We start from the raw sequence: 25,789 nt of genomic DNA, 5'->3' as shown, positions 1-25,789 counted from the left end.
ACCTGAAAACCTCTCCTTTTATTCGTTCGTTACGACCAAACGTTGGAACACCGAGGAATATAGTTACGAAATCGATCGGGGACCGATCCCTACGCTTTTACCTCGCGATTACTCGCTCCTTCGCTGATTAGAAGTTCGTCTTCTCACGCGTTCGATCGTACAGAAGAGTTGACGAGTTTCCAAGGTTTCCAGTTCCTCGGTTTTTATTTTGGAATCGACCCACGTAATGGTAAACGAGAATGTTTGTTTCAGGCGATATTTGAAAAATGTACTCGAAGAAATGGTAGACTGGAATTTTCGTAAACGTAGTAGTGTCTTGTGAGATAATTTTATATCATATCCTTTATCCATACTGTTACTATACTATACTGTATCAACGTGTACCGATTGTAAATTACCAACATTTGTATTAAATATGATTATAATAATTTATATTAATTGTACAATAAACATTTTATATTAAGCATCTTAAAAAAGCGATGGTTTATCGTGTAGTTTAATCGTTGGTTGCCGCTTGATGTTTGGGAGTTCCTTGATCTTCGGTAGTCGTTTGGTCTTCAGTAACTTCATCTTCAATAGTCGCTTGGTCGTCGGTAGTTATTTGATCGTCAGTGATCGCTTGATCTTCGGTAGTCATTTCGTCCGTCAGTGGTTCATATTGTGTGCCTCTTGGACTTCTGGTTATATTTCTCAGGTCAAATATGTTTTTCGCAGTTTCTCGAATTCTAATTGCAAGATATATTTGTTCATTTAAGTTTTTAACCATCAAATTATAGCTTGAAAAATATAAGACAATCGTACATTAAGAAAAATAATACATTGGATAGTGAAAATAATTACTGCACATACGTTATGTAATAATAAGATCCTGCGATTATAGCTGCGACTAAAATCAGAAAAAGAACCAATACGAAAACACCGACGTAATCTTCATTTGGCAACCAACCAAAAAAGAAACGCGTTGCCTGATCTTCCATCAAATGCGTACGCCAATTTGGAGGTCCTAGAACTTAAAAATGAACTTTAAAATAAGCGAATTCAGCTAATATAAAGTAAATATCGTAAAATCAAAATATCTTTATTCAAAAAACTGTATCAAATTTAAAACTGGCTCCGCTATTACATCTACTACAAAGGTAGTTCGCTGTATTATCATAAGTGGATAAATTTGATAGAAATATTGTGTTTTGACAAAACATTCAGATAGGAAAGCTTTAAAGTCTACGAGAAATATTGAACGCGAGTAAACAACCGTGTGAAATTCACTTAGGGAAAATTTTCAAATAATAACATCCCTAGAAGATCTTGAATGTAATGTTACCTACACTGTTACCGGTTTTTCCGGTTCCCACAAGTTTCTACCAAGACTCGTTCAGTAAACTGTGCATATATCAAAAAAGTAGATGATTTTACATAAAATAATATTTTCTATTCTATATTCTATTCTAAATTCATTTGGAATTTTCTATGTTCTTTTCATTTCGTATTTGTTACAGATATTAATTACAGATGAACATCGAACTTTAATTATTTTTCTGTATCGTTACAGTATAAGATCTATTTTACATTTGTCAAGATTTATATCGGAAGAATTTATCATGTCTGAGGTAATTGATGGTAATTATCTTATCATGGGAACAGAGAACTTTTATTATACTATGATTTATTAGTCACTTACTACTGTCCGAATACCCTCTCATTAAAATGTTATTCTTTTAGTGAAGAATGTTTCCTTGAAGATAGTGTATCAGTGATGCACATTATATTCTCGTTATAATAATATTCTCTGATGAAAGATCAAAGCACAACGTAAATTATAATACATACATATACCTATTACCAATTAAGAATACAAGTTATGCAAAATACAAGTGCTAACTGTATACTTTTTATACAAAATATTCAGAAATATTTGCTGCACAGCTTATGATTGATACCAGTAGAATGATTTAGACGTAGTAGAATAAAAATACGAAAAATATAGGTAAGATTAAAAATAACAATTACCTCTGATATATATCATATTTGTTATCCATATAAAATTTAAGTCATTTTGCTTCACGACACATTGCCACATCCCGTTATGCGTTTTATTAACTTTTGTAATGTGTTCAACATCGGCTGCCATTGGAAGCGTGATGCCATAATTCTTCCACGTTTTATTGCGTACTAACCAAGACACTTCAAGCTCCGAATAAATGTGTCCTAGGATTGCACAATGGCATTGTATGGTTGTGTCTAGAGTTTCCCTTATTTGCATAGTTTCCTCTGCTGGAATCACTGCCAAGGTGACCACTTTGATAATCGAATACGTTCCATCGATTCGACGTAATGTCATCGCATAAACGCCAGAATCATTTAGAACCGCTTCCATTATCTCTAAATAAATAATTGTTAATTATCTCTGAACAAGAGATTCTCGGTGACAGCGTGATTTCAATAAAAACCATGAGAAATTATATTTTACCAATACTGTAATCTTTTAACTCCAATCTTTCGGGCTCTATCTCCACAAAGACACCATTTAAGGACCATTGTAATTCGGAACGAGGAGATTCCTTAGTAATTAATTGCACGATATCCGAGTCGGATTTAATTGTGATAGAACGATGTTCTTTGGCAGTAAGGGCCGTGTGGTTCATTCTAATTCGTCGATTTATCAATTTTATCGTATCTGCGAGCAAAATAGTTTACGTATTATTTTTGCAGAGATGATATCAAGTTTCATTCTGATATTTTTATATCTAATCTTAATACGATTGTTAGACCGAGGATATTCATGCACTTATGGAAATTGAAGAAAGTAGAAGGACTTGATTATATCTTTATATAATTTCTAATTTTACAAAATTTTCATTTTTAATTTTAATATACGTACATGTGATAATTTCTTCTGACAAATCGAAGATAAATTTATTTGCAGCTGGTTCCAATAAATGACAATATGTATACCGTGTGGAAATTCATAGTTCTCGAATGGAACTAGAATTTTTAAAGTTACCTTCGGTTATATCGCCACAAAGAATTTCGTTGCAACGTCCAGTCATTATACTCGGTCCTACACACGGTTCTCCTCTGATGTTAGGCGTTGGCGAGTCGCAACGTCGTTTTCTAATTCCTGTACCACCATTGCAGCTCACGCTGCATGCCCATGGTCCCCATTCTGACCAACCTCCATCAACTGGTGGTCCTTCTATATCTTTCAAGGAAGAAATTTAATTTTATTAATAATTTTTTACAAAAACTAAATCTCTTCCTAAATCTTCCTAGATATTTAATAACAGAATACAAGGGCATGTGTTTCTACCCGTTGGAACGCAATTGACAGACCAAGTAACCCAGCTGTTGGCATCGACGCCGACGGAAAAGAAGTAGAATATGAGGAGACTGGTATGCTGATAATGAAACACATTTGTGGCGTTGGAGTAGATGTTCATCGTATTTGCAGACCATCTGCGAATTTTAAAAAGTAAATGTCACTCAACAAAACTTTCTGAATCGTTGATCCTACGCGGATCATAAAGGTTTCTATCTTTAGTGCATAATATCGAATTATATTTACCAAGTAAAAATTTATACCATTTTTTACCTTATTGTAATATTAGTCCATGAATTCGTTGTGAATAAAGGTACGCGCGATTTTTGTTTGTGGAAAACCGTCACTGTAGGGTACGTAGTTTTTGCGAATAATATCCAACGATCTGGGTCATTAAGCTTGAGCATAAAATATCTATTAAAATAGTATATATCAGTAAATTACGTTTAGTGGAAGCTCTGGTGTTTATTAAAATGAGTATATCACAAGAATTTAACATCGTTGGGTAACGATAGATCTTTGCGTGTAACTTACAGAAAGTCGAGAGTACAATTTTGGGATAGTAATGCAGCCTGCTGCATGAAAACTGAATATTCATCTGCAAGAGATGTTCGGGGTTTTAAGAACTTTTGAGGAAAGAATTAAAAAAAAAAAGAAGAATTTATAATATGTAAGATTGCCAATATAACAATAATTTGATTAATATATTACAGTATTATATATATTACCGAAATTATACATGCGAAATTTAGAGATTGAGAAATTGAAAACAGGTGAGAAAATTTATTACATTTACCCTGGAGTCTCGGGCATCAGGTAGAAAGGGAAATGAACTGCACCTTCCCCTCGAAGATGAAGAGTCACTTGTTGAGGAAGCAATATTTCTTCGTCAATCCATGTTGATAACGATAGGATTCTGGTGTATTTATCAGTTCTCGTGTTTTCTATATGACAATCTATTTGTATCAAAAATCATTTATATTCATTTTAACTTGATACTTGTATCTAGATTAAAATATGAAAGGATATTCATGTAAAACATTAAACATTTCTATGTACCGATATTAAACATTCACCCCTATATTTCTCGAGGACATTACTAACATTAATAGTGATTAATAGACTGCAGATTTTCGTGGACTTATGCGAAATTATAATATTTAGTTCGTTTCTTTAATTGTGAACGTACTTGATCCACGTTCGAACGCGAAGCCAACAGCTTTTGACTGTTCGCTGCCATAATAATAATACATTGGTAGAAAAGCATTGGGAGGATCGGGATGAGTCCATTCGAACAATGGTGTAGGATCGTCTTCGTAATAAAGCAATAATTGTCCGCGTGGTATACGGATGATAAAGCTGCTCCATTTTCCTACATAAAGCAAATGTGGCAGAGTTTTCCTCTTGACTAAGGAAATTTCTGTAATTAAACAGACTTCGGTTAAAAAGCGAAATAATTATAACAAGTTGTTCTTAGAAATATTAGAAGAAGAAGTAGGATGGGAATACACCGAACTTGAAATTACAATGCCGTGCTTTAAAGATATTAATTATACGTTCAATAATAGAACAAATTAATTAAAACTTCCTCTTATCCAGTTTTCCTTTAACCGGTTCCCGCGTTAACCTGTTAGCTGCGAAAGACTAGTTAACTCGTCGGGCTACCAATGTTTTAATGATTTTCAGTTGATAATTTGATTAATCGAAGTTCTTTAGTTTCTTTAAACATGCAGACATATTTATCAACTTCTAAAGGATCTCCTGATTGACAGATAACGGTCAATGATGGTGAAAGATAAAAATAAATTATAAATTATTATATTAACATTTGCAAATTTGAAATTGCCGACTCTAAATTCGATCACTGGGAAACAAACAAGTATTCCGACAGAATATATTCGCTAATTACCTGTAGTTTCCGATTCGTAAAAGAGAAGTACTTTTTCGTTGTTCGACGTTCCTATTTTGAGGATGTAACGCGATTTTAATCCATCATCGGCTAAAAAGACAAACACGACAGAATCTGGATTATCCGGTTCCCAAGCTTTCACAGAAAAGTGTAAACCTTCCGAACGATATTCGGGTAAAACGTATATACGCCTATCTAGGCCATCTCCCACGGCAAGGAACGTGTACTCCTCTGTAAAAACGACGATTAATTATAATTTTCATTGTGATTAATTAGAATTAGATTTTATATTAGTATACTTTAATTGCATCCCAAGAAGAGAATCATTACTTTTTAAATAAATAACAAAAATATTGGAATGTCTTTTACCATCATGCTAGAACGCGCTTTACTATTATTACGTTTTATCTAATAAACAAGGAGGTTCCAAGTGCAAATTCACTGAGGAAACTATTTCATACGGAAGATCTTGAATAAAATATGGAAAATAAAATTTGTGAATAAAATATTGGAGAAAATAATGCGGCAATATTTACCTGGTTTCCCACAATCTCTAACGTTGCATAGATCATGGGGCACCAAAGGATCCTTGGTATAACACCAAGTGCCGGCGATATTACGCGATGGATTTCTGCAATAATTACTGGCATTCTTGGCACTTCCTTCTGGAAAGACGCTATCATTGAAATATTCTCTACCGACAGTCAAACTGGTTTTGGGAACTGCTACATTTGCTCCAATTTTTGCAGATCTGACGCGAGTCGATTTGGTAGTATTTGCTCGAGACGCATTTTGGGCCATCGCTGGTAATTTGGGTCTGATTGGCCATTTGTCACAATCACGTCCTGAACGTGTTTTCGAAAGTGTTCCCATGTAATCGTTCGCCGTACCTGCCATTCGACATTCTGCAAAGGAGAGTTAATCGTCTTTGTTTTGTACTTGTTTTAATGTACGGTAGAACTACGTCGCTGTACTACTCAACTCCACTTATTGCAACGAAATTTTAGGTAACGCCCGATTAACTGAACTTTTGCTGATTGAATTCGCTTGTCTGTGCGTGAGCTTTCGTTATACGAACGAGAAACTATGAACGAAAATAAGTAGCGAGGAAAGTTGACGAGTTTCTATATAAACCAGTTGTCCTGTCTGACAAATTCAGACGAATGGAGCTTTACTGTATTTAAGTACAAAAATTGTATTTATCGGGACGAAATTTTAATTAACACCTAAATAGAATCATTAATTACCTGACGATCTACATTTTCGAATGGAGCAATATCGTTTTGAAATCGTTACACTCTCCCAAGGGACGTATGCGTAACAATAGGGACCATTGGAGTCGCGAGTGGGATTTCTACATTTATTAAGTGCCTTCAAAGCAGATCCGTCGATAAAATTATTGTCATCTTTGTTCTCTGCTGGGATCTTATATACCAAAATGAAAAATTTCATGTTTACAGTAATTATTACAGTAATTGCAACAATTATCGTTGTTCACTGTAATACAGATTTACATATCTACTATGATTGCACGCGTTATGTAAGTATGTACTGTCTGAAAGATCAAGTGTCTGAATCATGTCAAAATCATTTATCTTTTAATTAACATCTTTAGTTTGATATATTAATAACCTTTTCCTAAGTATATTTCTTACTTCTTTCGATATCCATGGAATACATGGAATTTCTTTAATGCTTGTCCATTGTGTACCTTTGAATTGAAAATCTCCTATATCGGACAAACAATTTGGTGGCCAAGCATCTTCTACCGCATCTGATTCTATTTAAACGTAAGTTTCCTATAATCGTCTTTCGTATCGACGTATAATCATTTATCGAGTATATTTTCTTCAGTATAATTGCATTCTACTATGAAATTTAATTTACGCACATCTGACGATAAATACGCGTAACATGAAGATTTAAATCGAGGAATGTTACCTTCCGGAGAACAAAATAGCGTCCATTGCGCTATTGTCTTTTCGCTTCCAATGCTAAACCACCTCAAACTAGCAAAAAAGATTTCGTTCATGTACAATAATTCGATAGCACCTCTCTGCTTATGTGAATACACGCGTAAATGTCCGCCAAAAATGCTACAACGTAAAAGAGAGCAATAAAGTACTAAAGTAGCGAAATGAACGAATGTAATAATTCGATTGTAATATACGAAATCGTCAACCTGATGCTGAACTCCCTCCATGACCAAAAATCGAGCAAGCCTGAGGTGGAGATCTCTTTTAAATAATGTTTGGACGATTCTTCGAATTCTTGATACGTTAGTGTCGTAACGTCTTTGCTTATTATTACCTATATTATATCGTACGGTAATTTAAAAAACGATCTGTCAAGACTCGAATATTAGGATATTTACCGTCACAGAGGGATATTCTATCGATGGAGTTTGATACAAACGTATTTGGATATTTTGGCTCGCACGAACGAAAAGCCGAACATCGATCGTATCGTTATTTTTTTGCATGGCCCAAACTTTCGAAAAATCAACGCCGAAAGTCGTATGCGTCTCGCAATCTGAAAATTTTAGTATATAGCTATTATTACATATAGTTATATAAAACGATTTAGTATTTACTGTAGTTAAGATTTAGATAATTCTCTGGCCAATATATATGAGGCTTAAATTTTAGAAATTTTAGGCTGCGCTTTAACCATATTTAACAATAACATTTTCTTCGTATTCTACTGACTTCGATTTATCGAAAACGTACGAATGTGACAGAACGCGGTGCTCCACAAAACGTTCGTCCCTCGAACTCCATAATACAGAAATGTTTCTGGGTACAAGCTTGTAATTCCATGTTTTTTCTTATATTCCTGCATCACTAAAGGTTTCATTGCTCCCTCGATACCAGCGGAAATGAAACCACCACCCCATGTTATCCATATTCCCGTCCACTTTGAACCGACCAAAATTTCAGGAGTATTTTCAGCGTTTTCTCCTTCCTGATCGGAGAAAAAAGAAATATATTGTTTCATAATCATTAAATCTTGCATATTGCAAATCTTTAACTTCTCGTTTAAATCACAAAAATTTCAACTTTTTATTTAAGTCTAAGTACTCTTATTTCGGATACTCTATATGTATATTTTCTTAAATATCATATCGTATTTTATTTTCTTCACTTATAAATTTCCCTGTAAGAAAAGGCATGAATATTCATACTCTATAGATTGTACCACGTAATTAGGAATATAGAAAAGTTAAAACATCGTATTGTTACGAACATCATCTGCTGGAAATGTTTGACGGCTACCAGAATTTCCGAACACCAGTTCAACTCCTGCAGTCCATATATCTGCTATTGTTTCAGCGGAAGCGGGAATCGGTAAAAGACTAAGCAATATACCAGCTTGCCCCTGTACGTATGCATTATTCTGTTAAACTAAGGAGTTTTTTTTGCCACAAAGAAGAAAAGTAACTAAGATTTAAACCTTAAAATAATTCTCCATCGATATTCCCTATCTATAGAAATTATATATGCGCTGATCTTTTATCTATATTTATTTTATCTTTTATGTTCTATTCTTTCTCCTGAAAGAATATATAAAGACATACAAAGTTTTAATGGTATACATATACATTGGGATAATCGAGCATTGAAAATAAATAAATAGATGTGTATACCTTTTTCTCGTCATCTGGATTCCACAATTTGACCCAAAACGAAGTGTTGCCACTGGGTGCGTGTAATTTTGTGAGTATAGCATAATTAGACGAATTCTTCGTAAATGCTACGCAATCTAAGAAATGTAATAACAAAATAATAGTAAGAAGAAGAAGATCATGTGGATAGAATCCATGGGATAAATACAAAATCATGTGAAACCTCTATCGTCGCAAAATGGAACATCGCAATACTGCTTCCGAACATATTCGAAATCTTCTTCGACGTAACACCATGGCCCTCCGACGTCACCTGACGGATTTCTGCAGAAATTTTCTGCCTCCCTACGTGATCGATCAGGAAAGTCCTGATCTCTGAACTTTTGACTCTATAAGACAATGTTACATTGTCGAAGGCAAACAACAAAAATTTCTTGAAATTCTATTCGCTCAGTATCGCATTAAGGTTTATTTTATTCACCTTCGAACCTTCAAGCTCGTATCGTTTGTGCCATGATTTACATTTACTTGCGGACGTTGCGATTTCTTTAGTCCCTCCATATTCAGCTCCTGGTCCCGACAGTTTGCATTCTACTCGTTTATACATAATTATAATTATTATTGTAAATATTTTTCTAAAGAAACGTGATTTCGAAAGAAAATTGAATTTTACTGCGATTCTATTCCATTGAAACCTACCTTTATCGATAATTATGAACTTTCTCAATTTTCCTAATGAAATATTTTCGATCAAATTATTTATATAATCTTTTACACAATATTCTGTTACTTAATAAAGTAGGCAAGTTACAAATTTACTTATCTCAAATTTTGTAACATTGTAAGTTTCACTTTTATTATATTACCTCCAAAATTACAAAGTGGTACGTCACATTCGTCGTCTATAAGCGAAGGTTCCAAAGTATAACACCATGGCCCTCTGTTGTCACTCGTTGGGTTTCTGCAGTAATTTTTCGCAATTTTTATCGACCTTTCGGGAAAATCTTCGTCGCTTATATCTTTACTAACCTGACATCAAATATTATGAAAATCTCTCTAGGATCTCTGATAAAAGTGCCAAATTTATTATTAATATAAACAGTTATTACAGTTTAAGTTCATAAGTACGTATTACGTAATTGGTAGATCTCGTGTGAAATTTGCCAATTGACTCAGATTCTCGAAGGAATAATCGATAATTTAAAATTTAAAAATTTTTTAATTTAAAGAGTTTGCCTACGACCCGAATGATTTATGAAAACACTTACAAGCCCTACATAAAATGGTATTGTAGTGGCAACCACAGTAATTAGTAACATTAACGAATATGAAAATTGTTTACGTCGATACGATTGATTATCGTAATGAATATAAAAGAAAGAGAAAAATTAAAAAGAAAAAAATAATATAAGTAAATAAAATAGTTTTGAAGGTTTTTAATACTTTCGTAATAATTTTTCTAATTTATCTCGGTTTTCACGGATATTCCAGTATGTATGAATTTTCAATAAAAAAAAAAAAGATAAAAGGCTTAGATAGAAAAATATTTCTTTGAAATTATCATCAATTTCAAATTAATAATTTAGTTTAGATAAAAGCTACCTCGTGTATTGGTTCTTCTGCGTACCAAGATTGGCATCGAATGCCACCGGAAGTTTTAGCTATTGTTCCTCTATATTCCATTCCCTTTTGCGTTAGTTTGCATCTCATTAAATCCGTAAGGATTGCATTACGTGCTACAATGAACAATGAATAAATATTTCCATCTGATAATATTATGTGTCTCATAATTCTATCTTGTTCGAAAATAGCACCCATCTTTATTCGTTTATCGTTCGTTTTTAAGGAGGTATTCGTGATCTATCGTATTTACCTTTTTGACTTGTAGTTAAAACTATCAAAAAGAATATGAATATAAGGTTATAGGTCAGATACAAAAGCATACAATGCTGCATGTTATTTTTTATTGACTTCTTTTAAACGTACTAATCCTTATTCGTTATTTATTACTTTATCCTTATTATTTATTCTATATCCTACGTTTTTAATTGACGCTGACAATGATGTTTCTTCTTTTTGTTCAACGAAACGAACACTAAAATAAATACGTGAATATCAATTGCGTTATATTGTTTTATCTGAAATTCGTTCTGAAAACGAACGTAATTCAAAGGAAACGAAATTTGAGTAAGAAAATGAAACGAGTCGAAAATTTATCATAAACATAGCTGTGATACATTTAAAAAATTATGTGACTGATTATATTCAAAACCTGAAATATTAATTGGAGGGAGGGAAGAGAATTTTACAAGTGGTATTAAAATTTGAAAAATTTTAATGGGGGTATTCGTAAAACTGAAAGTTTACATCATATCACACATTCGTAAATATAATTATTGTTATAAAAAATTGAAAAATTAAATGTAAACTATGTCGCTTGGACATAATTCCATTTTGTTAACACTGTATTAACCCTTTTGCTACAGTATCCTTGGAATTAAAAATATTTTAATACAAAAAAGGCAAAAAATGTTATATCATGCGAAATACACACTTAGAATTTTCACAAATTCGTATATGTACGTCCTTCGCAGCGAAAGGGTTAATTTCAAACATTTCGAAGAGCAACTTTCTTGCTCTCGATTTTTAACTTAAGTAACTAATTATCTTTAAATATTATTAAGTCCTCTCTGATATTTCTTGAAGAGAGCACTAGTTCATTTTCTTAAAAATGAAAAAATTAAAATAATAAATCGCACACGCATTCTCCAATTTTCATCTTTTCTTATCAAAAAAAAAAAAAAAATGGGACTGAAATTGGATTATTGCGTGTTAGTCAACGATTATTAGAAGGTGATTACACCTCTTAGTTATGCAAAGATGCATGTAAATCAATTAGTACATTATAAATTTGTTAAAATGCATGGCGTGCATTTTTAACGAGCATAACAAATTTATAACAAGTACATCAGCTTTTAAATGATAGAACTATACTAGAAAATGATTAAGCATAACAATTTTTTCTTTTAATTTTTTTTCTTTTTCTACTGCTTTTTTATCTTTTTTTTGTTATTACGCCACCTCGCAACGTGCAATAGATTGTTAAAAAGAAACAGCTTATCTGTTTCCAAACATCATCTATGTCGTAAAAAACTTTTCGCAGACATACGGAATTTTTTATAAATTTTCGAAAAAATTTTCGATCTGTGTTCATAATTTTTGTTTAATTTTGATTATTATTTTCTTTAACACGATCATATATCTCATGTCTGCATTTGCCTCACACAAATATCAACTTTTTATCGCATATCGAGCATACAACATGTTCAAATTTTGACAGCAAACTGCCCGTAAAACGTTCAGCAGTCTAAAAAAATAAGAATCAATTTATTTCTTTTTTATTCTTGTCACAGAAATCTCGTTTCCTGGATAATATCATAGCATTCGTAAACTATCTTGTATGCAAGATTTGCAATACTTTTACGTTGTTTAGTATATATACCAGGTATATATATATATACATATATACATATATAAATGTATACGTATATATATATATATCTGGTATATATCTATTACATTTTCTGTTTACCGAATATAGTTTTATACATACGTATTATAGTGCACTGTGTATACAATATTGAATTCGTATCAGCATCATTCCGTTGTAGTATAAGAAACTATAACAAAACATTTTCGTTCATCAAATATCTTATAGAAGATCAAACTTATCCATGAATTTTTTTAAATGGACGTGCAATGCTGGACAATCATTCCCTGGCTTTGCTCTCATGCTAGAAATCATATTATATCGTGTCTCTTTTGAGAAATACTAAATCGAAAATATTTTGTGTTGTAACTGTCCCTGATTAGTTAAATGTACGTAGTAATTGAGCAGGATGGTACATATTTAAAATTTAGCTTAATCTTTGTGTCTTAACACATGCATTACATAAGAATATTTTGCTAATAAAATTGTTCTATACCAGGGACAACATTATTGCTATATACTCTAACGCTAGAGGTCCTTTAATATGAAGAAATTATTTTTTGTAAAAACTTCTTCCGATAAATCATATTTCGTGTGTAGAGACCTCTTCGACAGTATTAACGTTGAATTGCTGTTTTTGAACATGTTTAGCGTAGCGATTTGTTAAAATAGTCTTTATCCTTCTTAATGTTTCTCCCTTCCTTCCATTTTTTAAGTAGTTCGGTTTTGTGAAGACATTTCTACACAATGCAATTGAGATCATATATCCTTTGAACATGAGTTCCTAGAACTAATATTTAATTGATTGCTGACTGTGTAAACTATTGCGCCAATATAAGTCGGTTATTTGGTAAATATATCACCATCTTACCCCAAAAAAAAGGAAGAAAACGAGAAAAAATATAAATAAAATTTGACATAGTACGTATAGGCCAATTAAATTATTCTACTTAAAAATTCGTCAACTGTAGTTGCGAATACATCAAAATAAATATTCAAACAAATTCTTCTTTTAAGTCTCTGTATAAGGAAGAAACGAACTAGGAACAAAATTTCACATCTATTAAGTCAGTCTTATTTCAGTCTTACAGAGTGCAAGTGCCTTCGTGAGTTTCATTGACGGCAAACTAAATTAAATGTTCTCACATTCATTTAAGACTGACTAGCGATGCATTGAATTCTTATACATCGTATAGAATTCATATTTTACAGCAAACACCGTTTTGCATTAACTTTTTCCCAATTGTTGTGATATCAATTCGGATAATTAAGATAATAGGTAACGATGTTACTAGTCACGAATGTGATTGCGAAAGGAAAAAGTCGATGAGAATGGTAGATGAAATTAATCATGTGCTAACAATAAACATGAACAAAATAATAATGATAATCATTACTAGTCTATAGATACTAGTACAATGATGCTAGTACAAAAAATGTCTTCGATGTATGATATGTCCGAAATATTACTACGACATTGATTTTTTGTATTTCTTTGCCAACTGTGGTATCGTTAAGAGACGACGTATTCTCATTCTTTCTTTATGTAAATACTTCCTTTGTAATTCTGTCCATACCATCGACTGTATATATCTAACTTTTACCTTGCTGCATTCCGTTATTTCACCTTAATTATACACACACCGATAAACGCATTCTTTTAATCACAAAGATCCTTCATAAATTGTATTTATATCTCTTTGCGTAATCAACATGAGACGGTTATCACTAATTTAAATATCCTGAATTTTGATAGCTGGTCAATTCAGCATTCTACTCTATCATTATTTAATAATGATTTTTTCTTTCAAAAAAACATCTACTATGGATGGCGACAAATTTTGAAAGTAAAGCTAATGCAAGCTATAGAAGTAGAATTTCGGTATCTTTGTTACGAAATATCTACTATACCAGAGAAAATAGTTACATTTTCATGGGAAATGACAACTATTTTCTTTATATATATATATATAATTATATCACTTGTATTGTGCTACTCTCAAACTTGCGATCCGATTTAATAAATATATCCACCGAAAAAACAGACGAACAACCTTTTAAATTTTTACTAAAATTCGTTAGTGGGTAGCAAAGAAATAAATAAAACAATTCTACCGTTTATAAAACAAAAAACTTCCACTTTTCCAATGGCCAGCATTTTATATCACACGAAAAATTTTTAATTTATAAAAATTTTCTAATATTCTTTATTGCAAAAAAATTATTGCCATAACCATACTCATTAGTTATTGTAATTTTTCGTTTTCTGTTACTATCCATGAATTTACAGATAACGTTAAGTACGTAATAACGTAAAAATAATATTCCTCTCCAAACGGAACATCTATAGAGAAACGTTATTTCCACGTTGTGTTTAGTCGCCACAGATGAGAACATCCATAGCGATATGATTTCAGAACGAAAAGTTCTGAAAGTTTCTTTTTTTTGTACTTGTGTATTTGGCACATAGACAATCCGAAGTTTCGAAAAGAATCTATACGGATTTTCATAAAATATATAATTAGTAAGAAAATATGTCTCTAATAATTTGTCTGACTAAAGCGTTACACGCTTGCTTCTAAAATATCAAACAGATTTTGTGTTCGCAATTGTCGCGTAATTTTTTTTTCTTTTTTCTTTAGCCCCCATATATAAAATCTTATTTTTACTGCCACCTTCTTCCCGCCATCCCCTCTCTTATTCCTACAACCGATTGATCGTTTAAATAAGAAGGAGACGATTGTTACCAAAATCCACGACGGCGATTTTACCGTCGAGGCATAAAGATATTCCTGATGGTCTGTCCATTTCTTCATCGCTCTTACCGTAGCTGCCATATCGTCTTATCAACATACCAGACCTGTCGAATATCTGTATTCGATGGTTTCTAGAGTCAGCTACGATAATGTTTCCTTCATCGTCGATCGCCAGACCTTGTGGTCTCAGAAACTGTTTGTTGCCACCAGCGACCTTGCACTCGAAAATGTTGGCGTTTACGAAATCAGCATCGATAACCACTAGTCTGTGATTATTGAAATCAGTGGTAACGACCTTGCCTTGGGGATTGAAAGCAACGCCACGCGGTGAATCAAAATGCTTCCACATATTCGGCGAGGTTTCGAAGCCGTATTTTCGTAGGAAAGTGCCCTCAGGACTGAATAACTGGACGCGATGATTTCTAGTATCGGACACGGCTATCTGGCATTCGCCGTTCACAGCCACATCCCATGGATAATTGAATTGACCACAGCGGCTGCCTTTTTCGCCGAAACATAGAAGAAATTGGCCATCCATCGTCAAAATCTAAAAATTGACGAAAATACGAATCATTCTTCTTTAACCCTAGCAAATTTAAATTTATCGATTTTCTACCTATTCTATTAACAAGTGTTTCGATTGCTTATTTTTAATTATTATGCTTATAATTATTATGCTTTCCTATTTGAATTAATCATAACGACTCTTGTCATGAAAAAAAAAAAAAAAAGATTTCTGTAATATCGATATAAAAAATAATAAGATTGAATGATACAACAAATGAAATCATGTTAATTAACAAACTGTTGACAGTACTTCATATGGCTAACAAATTTGTTATACTTGCTTCTGAAAGTTGTTTCTCACATTTCGCTATAATAGTGGCATGTGACGGGATCATTACAGGTTTGTTTAGTTGGATTTCTGTAATTAAGCGATATCGTACTAAAGATAAGCAAGGGTTCAAATACTTTCAAACTCGCTATTCTCTCACTGCTTATTTTTATTATATTTGAGAATAGTTTGAATTACCTGTATACGATGATTATCTTTGTCAGCTACAATTATACGGCGACGTGCATCGACGGCTACGCCAGCCGGGCGATCAAAGTGTCCTGGTCCGGTACCATATTCACCAAATCTTCTTAAAAAGGAACCATCTTGTTGATATATTTGAATACGATTGTTTGACCTATCTGCAACGACTATATGTCCTTCTCCATCACATGCTACGCCCCATGGTCGGCACAGATTGTCATCAGCATCACCGGTGTTTCCAATTATTTTTGAGGCTTTCACTGGCACATCATGGCCTCGATGTACTACGATGGGCGAATCACTTAAAGCAATTGCTCTTCCTCCAATTGGTGAAACTGATAAAAAACAGTATCTATATTCAAAGAGCATACGACGCGGACTTTCATGGTGTCTTATAGGTCGTCGATCGCCTATAGGTCCCGGATTATTCACCATAATGCTTCCAAAACTTGCTATAGCGCCCACTACATTCATTTCCGTAGAATTGAAAGAGATCCAGTTTTCATCATGAGATGGAAGGGATCGATAGTTCTGATAGATTTGGAAAATCTGTATTCGATAAAAATCATGCGTTAGTAGAGTGTTTATGCATCTTAAAGTGACGGAAAGATATAAAATTTATTACTATAATGCTGAAATTTAGAAAGTTAAAGTAATCGATTTCAAATTTGATCTTTATAGCAGATATCTACGAGACGGTGTTATAGTGATTTTTATATTCCTTTATGAGACCTTTAATATTAACATTATTATGAAAAATAATTCAATATCGATAAGCATCCTATACTAAATATTAATCTAATTTTTTCACTAAGGCAGTGACACAATATCTCTAAAAGAATAATGTAAAAGCCATATGAAACAACAAATCGATCAAATCTGTATTAGATTTTAGATAGAACGTATAAAGAAAACGTGTGTATGCAGAGGAAGATAATTTCAGCATGATTCTGTTCGTCTTTTTCATTAGCCTGTAAATTTATGAATATTGGTAATTCTAGAATTAAAATATTCCACGAGAGGAAACATTTGTCGAAATACTATCTAGATTTTGGAAAATGATGCACAAGCGCAGGATCAGAGAGGTAGAAAAATATTTTGTGCCATATATTCACGATTGAATATCAGAAGATTGATAACATGTGATATCTACCAACTAATATCAGATTTTAAAGAAACATTTCATATAGAGTAACCTAATAACTACGATGTTACAATTGTTAAATATATTTAGTTACAGTACTATTTTTTGATAACCAGCAATGTCGATAAAATGATAGTAGTGGAAAAGTTTTTAGTACTATTAGTTTCACTACGTATAACGAATGTTGGGAGGATTCGTTAGTTATCTAGATATCGAAAAACTAAAAAATATTAGATATTTGATTTCATCAATCAATACCTCAGCTGAAGCCATATCCTTGGTAATTGTTAGATTCATTGGATTGTTAATATAAGCTTTGTTCTCCAACATTTCCTTAAGTTTGTTAACAGCTCGAGTTAGTCGCATTATTCCGTTTCTGATCCCATCCTCTCTTTCCTGTAGCGCAGCATATTTTTCAATTCTGGCTTTCTCGATATTGTCTATCAGTTCTCTTTCTCTCGCCTCCAAAGCGGCAGCTATTCTTCTCGTGCACATCGTCAAATCTGCAACTGCTTGTCTTGCTTTTTGATCTAACAGTTCTGCCGCTACCTGCAAAAGAAATTGTAGACACGAACATTTTACGAATACATTAAAACCCTCCATCTGCACACTTGTTTACTTTCCACCAGTGATTTTAAGTGAATTTTCATTTTCGCCATATTTTTGTTTAAATTTTGCTCTCCTTAAAAGAATCGAAGTAACATGCAGCGGTAGAAACTATCGGAGAGTATACTGGAAACCTGGTTAGAAGAGTATTCGGAAATTTTTATATTGAAAAATTTTTGAAAACAAAATCCTAAAAAAGAACAGCTGCATGGATTTAGACAACCCAGTAAGTAGATGACGTCAAAGATAAGATTGCAAGCGGACGGTTAATAGGAGCATTATTCTGTATATTTAATTTTTCTAAAAACATTGTATCTAATTATATATTTCGACATAGATGTTGATAATGTATCAATAATTCTTGATTTAAGATATCTAATATTAACTGTTATTACTTCAGTCAATTCGCTGTGCTTAATTTTTCTAAAAGGTACCGACACAATAATATTAAACATTCTCGATGTAAACTATCATTATCATATTTTATTATATCTGCGATAAATGAATTTCTCAAAGGATAACTTACTTGCACATGATCTAATTCATCCGTGAGGACCGAAACTCCAAGCTTAGCGTCTTTCAGTACCTGGTTCGCTTGAATGCAAGTTTCTTCAATGACCTTTTTGAAATCAATTGTAGCGTGGTCCTGATGAAGTTGGAATCCACACTCAGCGCAAATAGGTGTGCAACAAGTCTGACAAAATAATCGTTGACCATGATGAATATCGCAGTAAAATGGTCTTTGTAAAAGAGACAAATTTGGATTAACGACTGCGGGGTTCAGTATCTCCGCCGGTGCATTTTGCGGCGGAGCACATTCGGCCCCGTTCTCTGCGTCCAGAAGATTCTGTGTACAAGAAAAAGATACTTCATTAGCATATAACATAGTTCTATGGTAGTTTCTCAGATACTATTGAAATTTTTACTTTTTAAAATTTATTTTATTCGTCGATAAGAAACCTATAACGAATAAACTTAAGTTAAAGATTACACATAGAAGTTAACCGTCTAAGGAAGGCTGATAGATCAAAATATATTTACCAAACGCTGACGCCTAGAGCACTTTCCGCAAAATATCTCAGTACAATCCTTGCATATATCGTTAGCTTGTAAGAATCTAATACTGCGGGAACCCGATATACCCGATATACCCGATATACCCGATATACCCGATATACCCGATATACCCGATATACCCGATATACTCAAACTACCGCTGCAGACTTGTGCTAAAGTGGTAATCAATTTATCCATGTGACATTCTTCTGGGGATGCACTGTAACCGGGTGGGGAGTTCATACTGTTTGGGGACGATGCACTAGTGCCTGGTGGACTTACGTTGGGATTATCGGGTCTGATAAGTGACGGCTGGTATGCATTGGCCAACTGTAACGAAAGAAAACGTACAAGTGTGATAGAATAAAAATCAAAATCCTTTACTTTATAATTGAACGCCTTGGATCCGTTAGTACCTCACTGAGGTATTGCAAAAATGTTTCAAATTTATGTAGAAATGGATATTAAATGAAACTTGCATTAAAAAATCTTGTTTTTACTTGTTTTGTGTGTGTAATGTGTAAACATGTAAAATTATTTAAAACATCCATATTGATCTTGTGTGTGATTCAACATTGGTAAGTGTGAATAATAAAAGTTTCTTTCACTTCATACCCTAAGAAGTTCTGCATTCGGATCTTCCGGTCTTGGGATGTGTGGACGGCTTGGAGTATGAAAGAAGTAATTTGATCCAGAATTGTGACTGTGATCCATGACTCTGTAGGTGTGTAATTAAAACACTTCGGGAAATTCAATATGGAATTGTCTCGTCGTGATAACTTCACCTGGAACAAAAATAATTCAAATAATTTAAATCAAGACTTAAGTAATTATTTTCATTATATTACACAAATTTTTGTCAAACGTGAAAGTAAGTAACTCCAAAGCTGTACTCTAGCTTACACGTTGTATCAACCACTACATACACCGTAAACATAATGTAAGGTTCTGTATGTATAAAATCCTAAGAAAATGAATATTAATTTCTTCGCTGATTTCTGCAGAAACTTTTACTCTTAAACAATATGGTGTATATATATATGTACGCATACATATACAGGATGTCTAAGGTATTCTCAACGAAATTTTGTCAATACATTTTGTAGGTAGAAATTTTATTCATAACAAACGACGTACCCGTATATAACATCTTTCCCTTACTTATATCCGTAGAAGAAATTGAAGATCGACTTAGAGAAAACTGGGACACTCGACAAGACATAGGGATACTTCTCGTTGGTCCCTTTAACAGTCATACCGTATCGATTGTGACTTACGGGTCAAAAAATATCGAATGTATTTACAGTATCATAGTTACAAGCTGAATCAAGATCGATTCATAGGGGAGTCAACGGAAAAGCATTTTGAATCGTACGGATGACCTCTTGATCTAGTTTTAAAGACGAAACACCCCTGCACAGCTGGTTCAAGGTTATCATATGAGTCCTGCACAGCCAAGAACCGTGATACCCTTTTTAGTTCGGGGGTCGAGAAATGGGATCCCGCTTCCATTGGTGGGACCTCGTAGAAATCAATAACAGTAGGAAATTCGACGTAAGTACACACGTATCGCCGTCTACGTGTTTCTAAATGAATGTTTCAGTCAGCTTCTAATCGTAACTTTCTCCATCTGTTAAAATACTATTCGTGACTTCGATTCGAAGGGATAGAATTCGTTACTTCATTCGTTTCATCGTCACCTCTGTTGAAGATGGTATTGAATGAAAATGTATTTCGAATTCATGGTAAATGGTAAAGACACGGAAAATTTTCCAGGTTTCTATTGTTATTTATATGAACTATAGTCAAATCAGGGGATTTCTAAAGAAAAAAAAAACAGAATCCTTAAAAACTGAATCGACTTTCAGTTTTCTATGAGGCCACGTGGCTTGAAAGTTACTTATTTCCTTATATTATTATTGCATTGTTGCTATCAGATGACTTATCTATAGCAATTACTAAAAATCTAAATTAATGTGAATCTCATTCTAGTTCAAAAGTTGCTACTCCAGTCGCCCTAGAAGTTAGAAATTACACACTATAACTTCGTAACATGATGCGACTACAGTATAAATCACGCTTGCGTCAAGAATAAAATGAAATTAACATCTCAAACAAGCTTCTGACATTAACATCAATGTACGAATATTTGCATTTCTATTTCTAGAAATACTCATGCATCTACTTATAATATATTATAAAATAGCATATTGTAATATATTTAAAGAATGTAAAGGTAAATTTTGTTAAAAACGACGTAAGCCAAGTCCCATTCTGTGATCTCTCGGGTTTCGAATTACGTAACAAAGTGTTATTAAGAATAATATTTGCTTTTAATTATTAAAAATATTTCTCCTGTAAATTATATTCCATATTACACACAAGATCGAATGCAACAGTTATACGGTGAGAGTATTTACGTTATGAAATTATGAATTTTAAACTACATTAAAATTTCTATCGTACATTTATAATAATAAATCAAAAGAATTCCTCAATGAGAATTAATAGCAGCGTTTAAACAAGAATTTAGTCTTTTAGTCTTTCAAGTTCTTCAATTTAACGCATACTTCAAACCGAATATTAATATGACAGGGAAATGACTCGTGTTGTCTTCATAAATGTAAAATCTCATACAACGAGTTCAATACTGACAACCGTATGAATGAAACTTCATCGTCTGGCCGATAATACTGTTAATTAGTTTTCAATTGTGTGAATTCCGTTCTTATGTAAGCACATAACTCATTAATTGACACGTTTATCAAAGAGTATATTAGAAAATGCATTCTGAAATCTGAATAAAATTATATTCATTAATTACAACTCTAATATTCGTTTAACTATAATTAATGAAATATCAACAACGACAAAATATATTGTACGTTATTTCAGAGTGAGTATATCCCTTAATTATATTTCAGAAATTTCTCTAATACAAAACGTCAATCACAATTTATTTCTTATATAAAATGATTTGTATGCATTATACGTTTAGGAAAAACCTAATTTATTAACTTTCTATCAAAAGTTTAATATAATACCATGCGATTCTATTGCTTTTTATATCGCGTTTAACAAACGTAATTTGTTTTAAATAATTTGTAAAACGTTTGCTAATAATATAATATTGGATTGGCAAAATTCCTGAACAATCCTGAACGAAATTATTGAACAATCAAATTTTAATAAAATGCAATATTGCAATACTCGCCTGATAAAATCTGTATGACCCTTATAGTATAAGGATGACCTCCTCTCACCTTTGTATGAAAAAAAACTGTTCTATTTATCGAATAAGAGTATAAAATCGACAAAGAAAATGTTTCAGGCAAACGAAAAACTTCTAATCTAACATTCGACTAAAAATAGAAATTTACAACACGAAAACAAAAATATTTCTATAAATATTCTACATTTACAATAATTTAATAAATTAATAAAAACAAATCTACTAATTATTTGTTTAATAATATATTTATAAAAGTTGGTCCACTATCGCCGCTAAGAATCAGGGATGGTTTGTCTATGAAGAAATGGCACGTCTGGTTTACGGTAATTTCAAGCGAAAACCCTACACATTGACCTGCAAACTTTCCCTTTTTCCGTTTTTCCAGCAGCTGGTCTGCAGTAGCTAGGGGGTGCTATCCTTGAAATTACCATGGTGACGAAGGTTAGACTTGCTATTCTTTTCGAGGGTCAAAAAGAAAGAGAAAGTGAAGTATGTGTATCTGTCATTCCCTGGGACCCCCAGTAGCGTATAGCAACAAGAAATTCCGAGGAATTGTAAACGCGGCTAGTAACAGGTAACTGTCACTATTCTACGAGATATTTGAAAAATTTGTCCGATGTTTCAAATTTAAAATTGTCACTAGGTAGGTAGCAAAGAAAAGAAGATAAGGAAAATATGAAAAGGAATTATCTAGCTGTTTCCTGTTTGGGTTACTGAATATATATATATGGGATGCTCCTAGGAAAGATGCTGAGAATTGTTTTCCAAGGATATTGTTTTTGGAATTTTACACGAGAGTGAAATTCAAAAGCTTTTACTTTTGATGAATTAATGTATGAAAATATATATAGAATGGAAATAAAAATTAATGAAATATCGCTCCGTAGATTTTGATATTCTAAACAATTCATCCGGAAACAATGCTCTTATTTCATGTCGATCAAAAATAGGATAAGCAAAATATGGAAAACTATTTTGAATTTAAATTGGTTTTAATGATAAATTGATTTTAAATTGTATTTTTATTATTTCTCAATATCGACTGTATGAATGTTTTAAAGAAAACTATGCGTAGAGTATAGCAAAAAATAGCTAGAAATTCATACAATGTTTTGCTACCTAACGAGCAATATTATGTACGTAAAGAAAAATTAGCTGGATATTTCGTGTAAATAGTTATTTAAATATATAATGAAATATATTAAAAGTTAAAATTGAAAAAATATAAGTGGACAAAGTATGAATACGAATATGAGATTTGTTTCTCAGATAAGAAAAAATACACGCGTCTGCGTATCTATCGGACAATATATACGTGTATATATTTATTTTATTATATTAAAATATAAACTTTTCAGTTTATTATATCATTAAACCCAATAAAATTTTTTAAAACACACAATCTATACTTACAGTTTAAAAAATTCAGAAAATAGTTCTTTTAAACATTCAATGTTGATATTTCAAAATGTCTTCCATTCAAATTATATTAAACAAATTCATTTATATACACTTGTACGTATAAATAAAAAAAAATAAAGAACGATTAAATATTAACTTCACGATACCACCGTATTTTTATTGAAAAATATTTTCAAAGTGACAGAAAGTAAGCGATCATAGAGACACGTTTGACAAACCGATGAAAATGAACGAACTTCCCGAATTTCGTTTTCATCGTTGGGTAACGTCGTCGTAGATACTTACTTTCCCTCTCGTTCGAATTTCAATGTCGTTCGAGAAGAGCACTTTACGACACAAATACACGAATGTAAACGAACAACGTTCGACCTGAGTGACAATCAATTTTCAAGCTATCTAATTAACGCCCTACGTCGCTCTATTCGATCACAACATTAATAATACCTTTAAACTGACCGAGAGTCAAGGATCGATGGAATCGTTTTCACTTTCGTTTCATTGCGGGAGCGTACGCTCTCATTTATTTAAAGTTACATGAAACAGGAGAGTCGTTTGCCTCTCTTTGTCTAACGATTTTCATTCAAATTACAAAAAAAAAAAAAAAGAAAAAAGAAAAAAACAACAAACGACGTATAAATCTAACATAGAAAATACGTTAAAATGTTAAAAAAAAAAAAAAAAGATAAATACCCTTGTTAAGAAGAAGTTGTTCCTAGAAGGCCAAGATGAATGGTTGAAGCATGAAGTAACAACTGATCCTCCACCGCTGGAGGCTGGCGCGATAATGAAGTTTAAATGGATGGAAAGACCGGAAGAAGAGTGAGCACGTGGTCGTCGAAGAATGCAACTGCAGGAGTATGTCGGACCTCTGATGTCTAGTGATCTCCCGAATTCGACAACTCGAGTACTGAGTTCTGGTTTGAAACTCGGATCCCTTTAGCACCCTCTGCCCCTCTCCTTCTCTTACTCTGCTCCCCCGCTCCAACCCTCGGCCATCCGTTTAGCCAGGCAAGCGAGCTTTTCTCGACCAATCGAGAGAATGCATTTTTACCCCCACATTCGAATTGGCGATTCACACCCCCGCACTATCTTTCCACGTTGGAGCAACAAATACACAATACTCCCTTTTTCTCTCTCTCTCCTAACTGTTCTATCCCTACCATCCCTTACCATCTATTTTCATTCGATTTAACGTTTACGTTCCTCTACGAGGACCTAAGAATTTTCGTTAAATCGAACCATTTCAGATCCAGATATATATCGGACCATTCCACTTCGAATTATAGGCAGCATATATACAGCTCCAACATCACATATAAATTATTATAAAAATCAATTATTAAGATTTATAAGTTATTTCGTTTGGAAGTAAGTTGGAGGAGGTCGGCGCCTCGCAGTGTGAATATGATTACACGGAAGTAGTAGCATGCAACAATATGTATCCATATGCAATGAAGCTTGAGGTCCAGTTAAACGTGTTATTCACCAGGTGCAGAGTAAATAAATGACCAAGCAACGAGGAAGAGCGGAAGCCAGTTCCTCATGACTCATATGACGTGCATGACTCTAACGCAAGAATGACGTAGAGCTCGTGGTCGTAAACACGAGAGATCAGAGCTTTTCACCGAGGGAAACACGATCACATCACTCTATACATGATTGCTGTACGATGTCATTGTAAACGATTGCACTCGTGTGCGTAAGTACGTGCATTCGGTAGATCGTTAGTATTTGATTTCTCTTACGAGGGATAGAAGCTTACCACTGTGGCGGCATTCCAGGGCGCAGACGATTTAATCGTAGCCACCTCCTCCAGAGCGTACGTGTACATGCAGCTACGTAATCCAGCACCTATATACTCGGCGGAAGAGTTTTCCATATCAAGGGACGATAGGACGCGTGCGCGGGGAAATCATGAATGGAGCCCACCGCTCAATGCGAGGGGAGTCCAGCTACACAATCACAATCATACATCCACTCTACTTTTATTTATATCCCTCCAACGGCGACCTTCAACCTAGGTAGGTTTAATCAGACAAATCAGGTTCTCCATTCTGTGGAGAAACAGGTGTCATATCCGATTGTTCACGATTTTTATACAACGATTGTTCTCGTCAAAGGACGCAAACCGATGATAAATTATGATCCTGAAGTTGGTGCCTTTAGGTCCATGTGGACATTTTATTTGCACAAG

General features: G+C 33.3%; 3 protein-coding genes across 4 annotated transcripts; all 3 read right to left on the bottom strand.

Moving 5' to 3' along the window:
• Positions 1 to 407: 407 nt before the first annotated feature.
• Positions 408 to 977, bottom strand: LOC143303467 (uncharacterized). The gene is made up of 2 exons (XM_076623511.1): positions 850 to 977; positions 408 to 725 (listed from the first exon to the last, which is right to left on the bottom strand). The coding sequence occupies exons 1-2, from the start codon at positions 975 to 977 to the stop codon at positions 497 to 499; spliced, it is 357 nt and encodes a 118-aa protein (XP_076479626.1). The 3' UTR covers positions 408 to 496.
• Positions 978 to 1,990: 1,013 nt separating this feature from the next.
• Positions 1,991 to 10,668, bottom strand: LOC117155045 (uncharacterized). Its single transcript, XM_076623510.1, has 21 exons — positions 10,453 to 10,668; positions 9,717 to 9,879; positions 9,332 to 9,441; positions 9,074 to 9,239; positions 8,872 to 8,987; positions 8,472 to 8,603; positions 7,955 to 8,189; positions 7,600 to 7,757; positions 7,408 to 7,535; positions 7,167 to 7,321; positions 6,881 to 7,005; positions 6,473 to 6,650; positions 5,762 to 6,130; positions 5,226 to 5,456; positions 4,506 to 4,736; positions 4,113 to 4,272; positions 3,590 to 3,730; positions 3,308 to 3,453; positions 3,002 to 3,181; positions 2,468 to 2,674; positions 1,991 to 2,379 (listed from the first exon to the last, which is right to left on the bottom strand). Exons 1-21 carry the CDS (start codon positions 10,666 to 10,668, stop codon positions 1,991 to 1,993), a joined length of 3,936 nt encoding a protein of 1,311 aa, XP_076479625.1.
• A 508-nt stretch (positions 10,669 to 11,176) lies between these two features.
• Positions 11,177 to 25,671, bottom strand: wech (tripartite motif containing 71 protein wech). Of its 2 annotated transcripts, none has more exons than XM_033331365.2 (7): positions 25,358 to 25,671; positions 19,557 to 19,726; positions 18,927 to 19,271; positions 18,412 to 18,732; positions 17,538 to 17,828; positions 16,130 to 16,684; positions 11,177 to 15,643 (listed from the first exon to the last, which is right to left on the bottom strand). In XM_033331365.2, the coding sequence occupies exons 2-7, from the start codon at positions 19,653 to 19,655 to the stop codon at positions 15,062 to 15,064; spliced, it is 2,193 nt and encodes a 730-aa protein (XP_033187256.1). In that variant the 5' UTR covers positions 19,656 to 19,726; positions 25,358 to 25,671; the 3' UTR covers positions 11,177 to 15,061. The 2 variants fall into 2 exon arrangements, with proteins under 2 accessions (XP_033187256.1, XP_076479541.1); XM_076623426.1 differs by lacking the exon at positions 25,358 to 25,671 and adding an exon at positions 24,286 to 24,685.
• Between the last annotated feature and the right edge of the window lie 118 nt (positions 25,672 to 25,789).

This window comes from Bombus vancouverensis, chromosome 12, assembly GCF_051014615.1.
Source record: "Bombus vancouverensis nearcticus chromosome 12, iyBomVanc1_principal, whole genome shotgun sequence".
NCBI classification, from domain to species: Eukaryota; Metazoa; Arthropoda; class Insecta; order Hymenoptera; family Apidae; genus Bombus; species Bombus vancouverensis.
This window is presented reverse-complemented; position numbering and strand designations above follow the sequence as displayed.

What these genes read in the sequence shown, in the direction of transcription:
- LOC117155045 (XM_076623510.1), bottom strand. Translation starts at nt 10,668, where the DNA reads ATGGGTGCTATTTTCGAACAAGATAGAATTATGAGACACATAATATTA. An exon ending in TAGAGATTGTGGGAAACCAG is followed by an intron (nt 5,457 to 5,761) that starts GTAAATATTGCC and finishes TCGTTTTTACAG; the next exon opens with AGGAGTACACGTTCCTTGCC. An exon ending in TTGTGGCGATATAACCGAAG is followed by an intron (nt 2,675 to 3,001) that starts GTAACTTTAAAA and finishes TTTTGCTCGCAG; the next exon opens with ATACGATAAAATTGATAAAT.
- LOC143303467 (XM_076623511.1), bottom strand. Translation starts at nt 977, where the DNA reads ATGGAAGATCAGGCAACGCGTTTCTTTTTTGGTTGGTTGCCAAATGAA. An exon ending in GGATCTTATTATTACATAAC is followed by an intron (nt 726 to 849) that starts GTATGTGCAGTA and finishes TCTTGCAATTAG; the next exon opens with AATTCGAGAAACTGCGAAAA.
- wech (XM_033331365.2), bottom strand. Translation starts at nt 19,655, where the DNA reads ATGGATCACAGTCACAATTCTGGATCAAATTACTTCTTTCATACTCCA. An exon ending in GCTCTAGGCGTCAGCGTTTG is followed by an intron (nt 18,733 to 18,926) that starts GTAAATATATTT and finishes TCTTGTACACAG; the next exon opens with AATCTTCTGGACGCAGAGAA. An exon ending in AGGATATGGCTTCAGCTGAG is followed by an intron (nt 16,685 to 17,537) that starts GTATTGATTGAT and finishes TATCGAATACAG; the next exon opens with ATTTTCCAAATCTATCAGAA.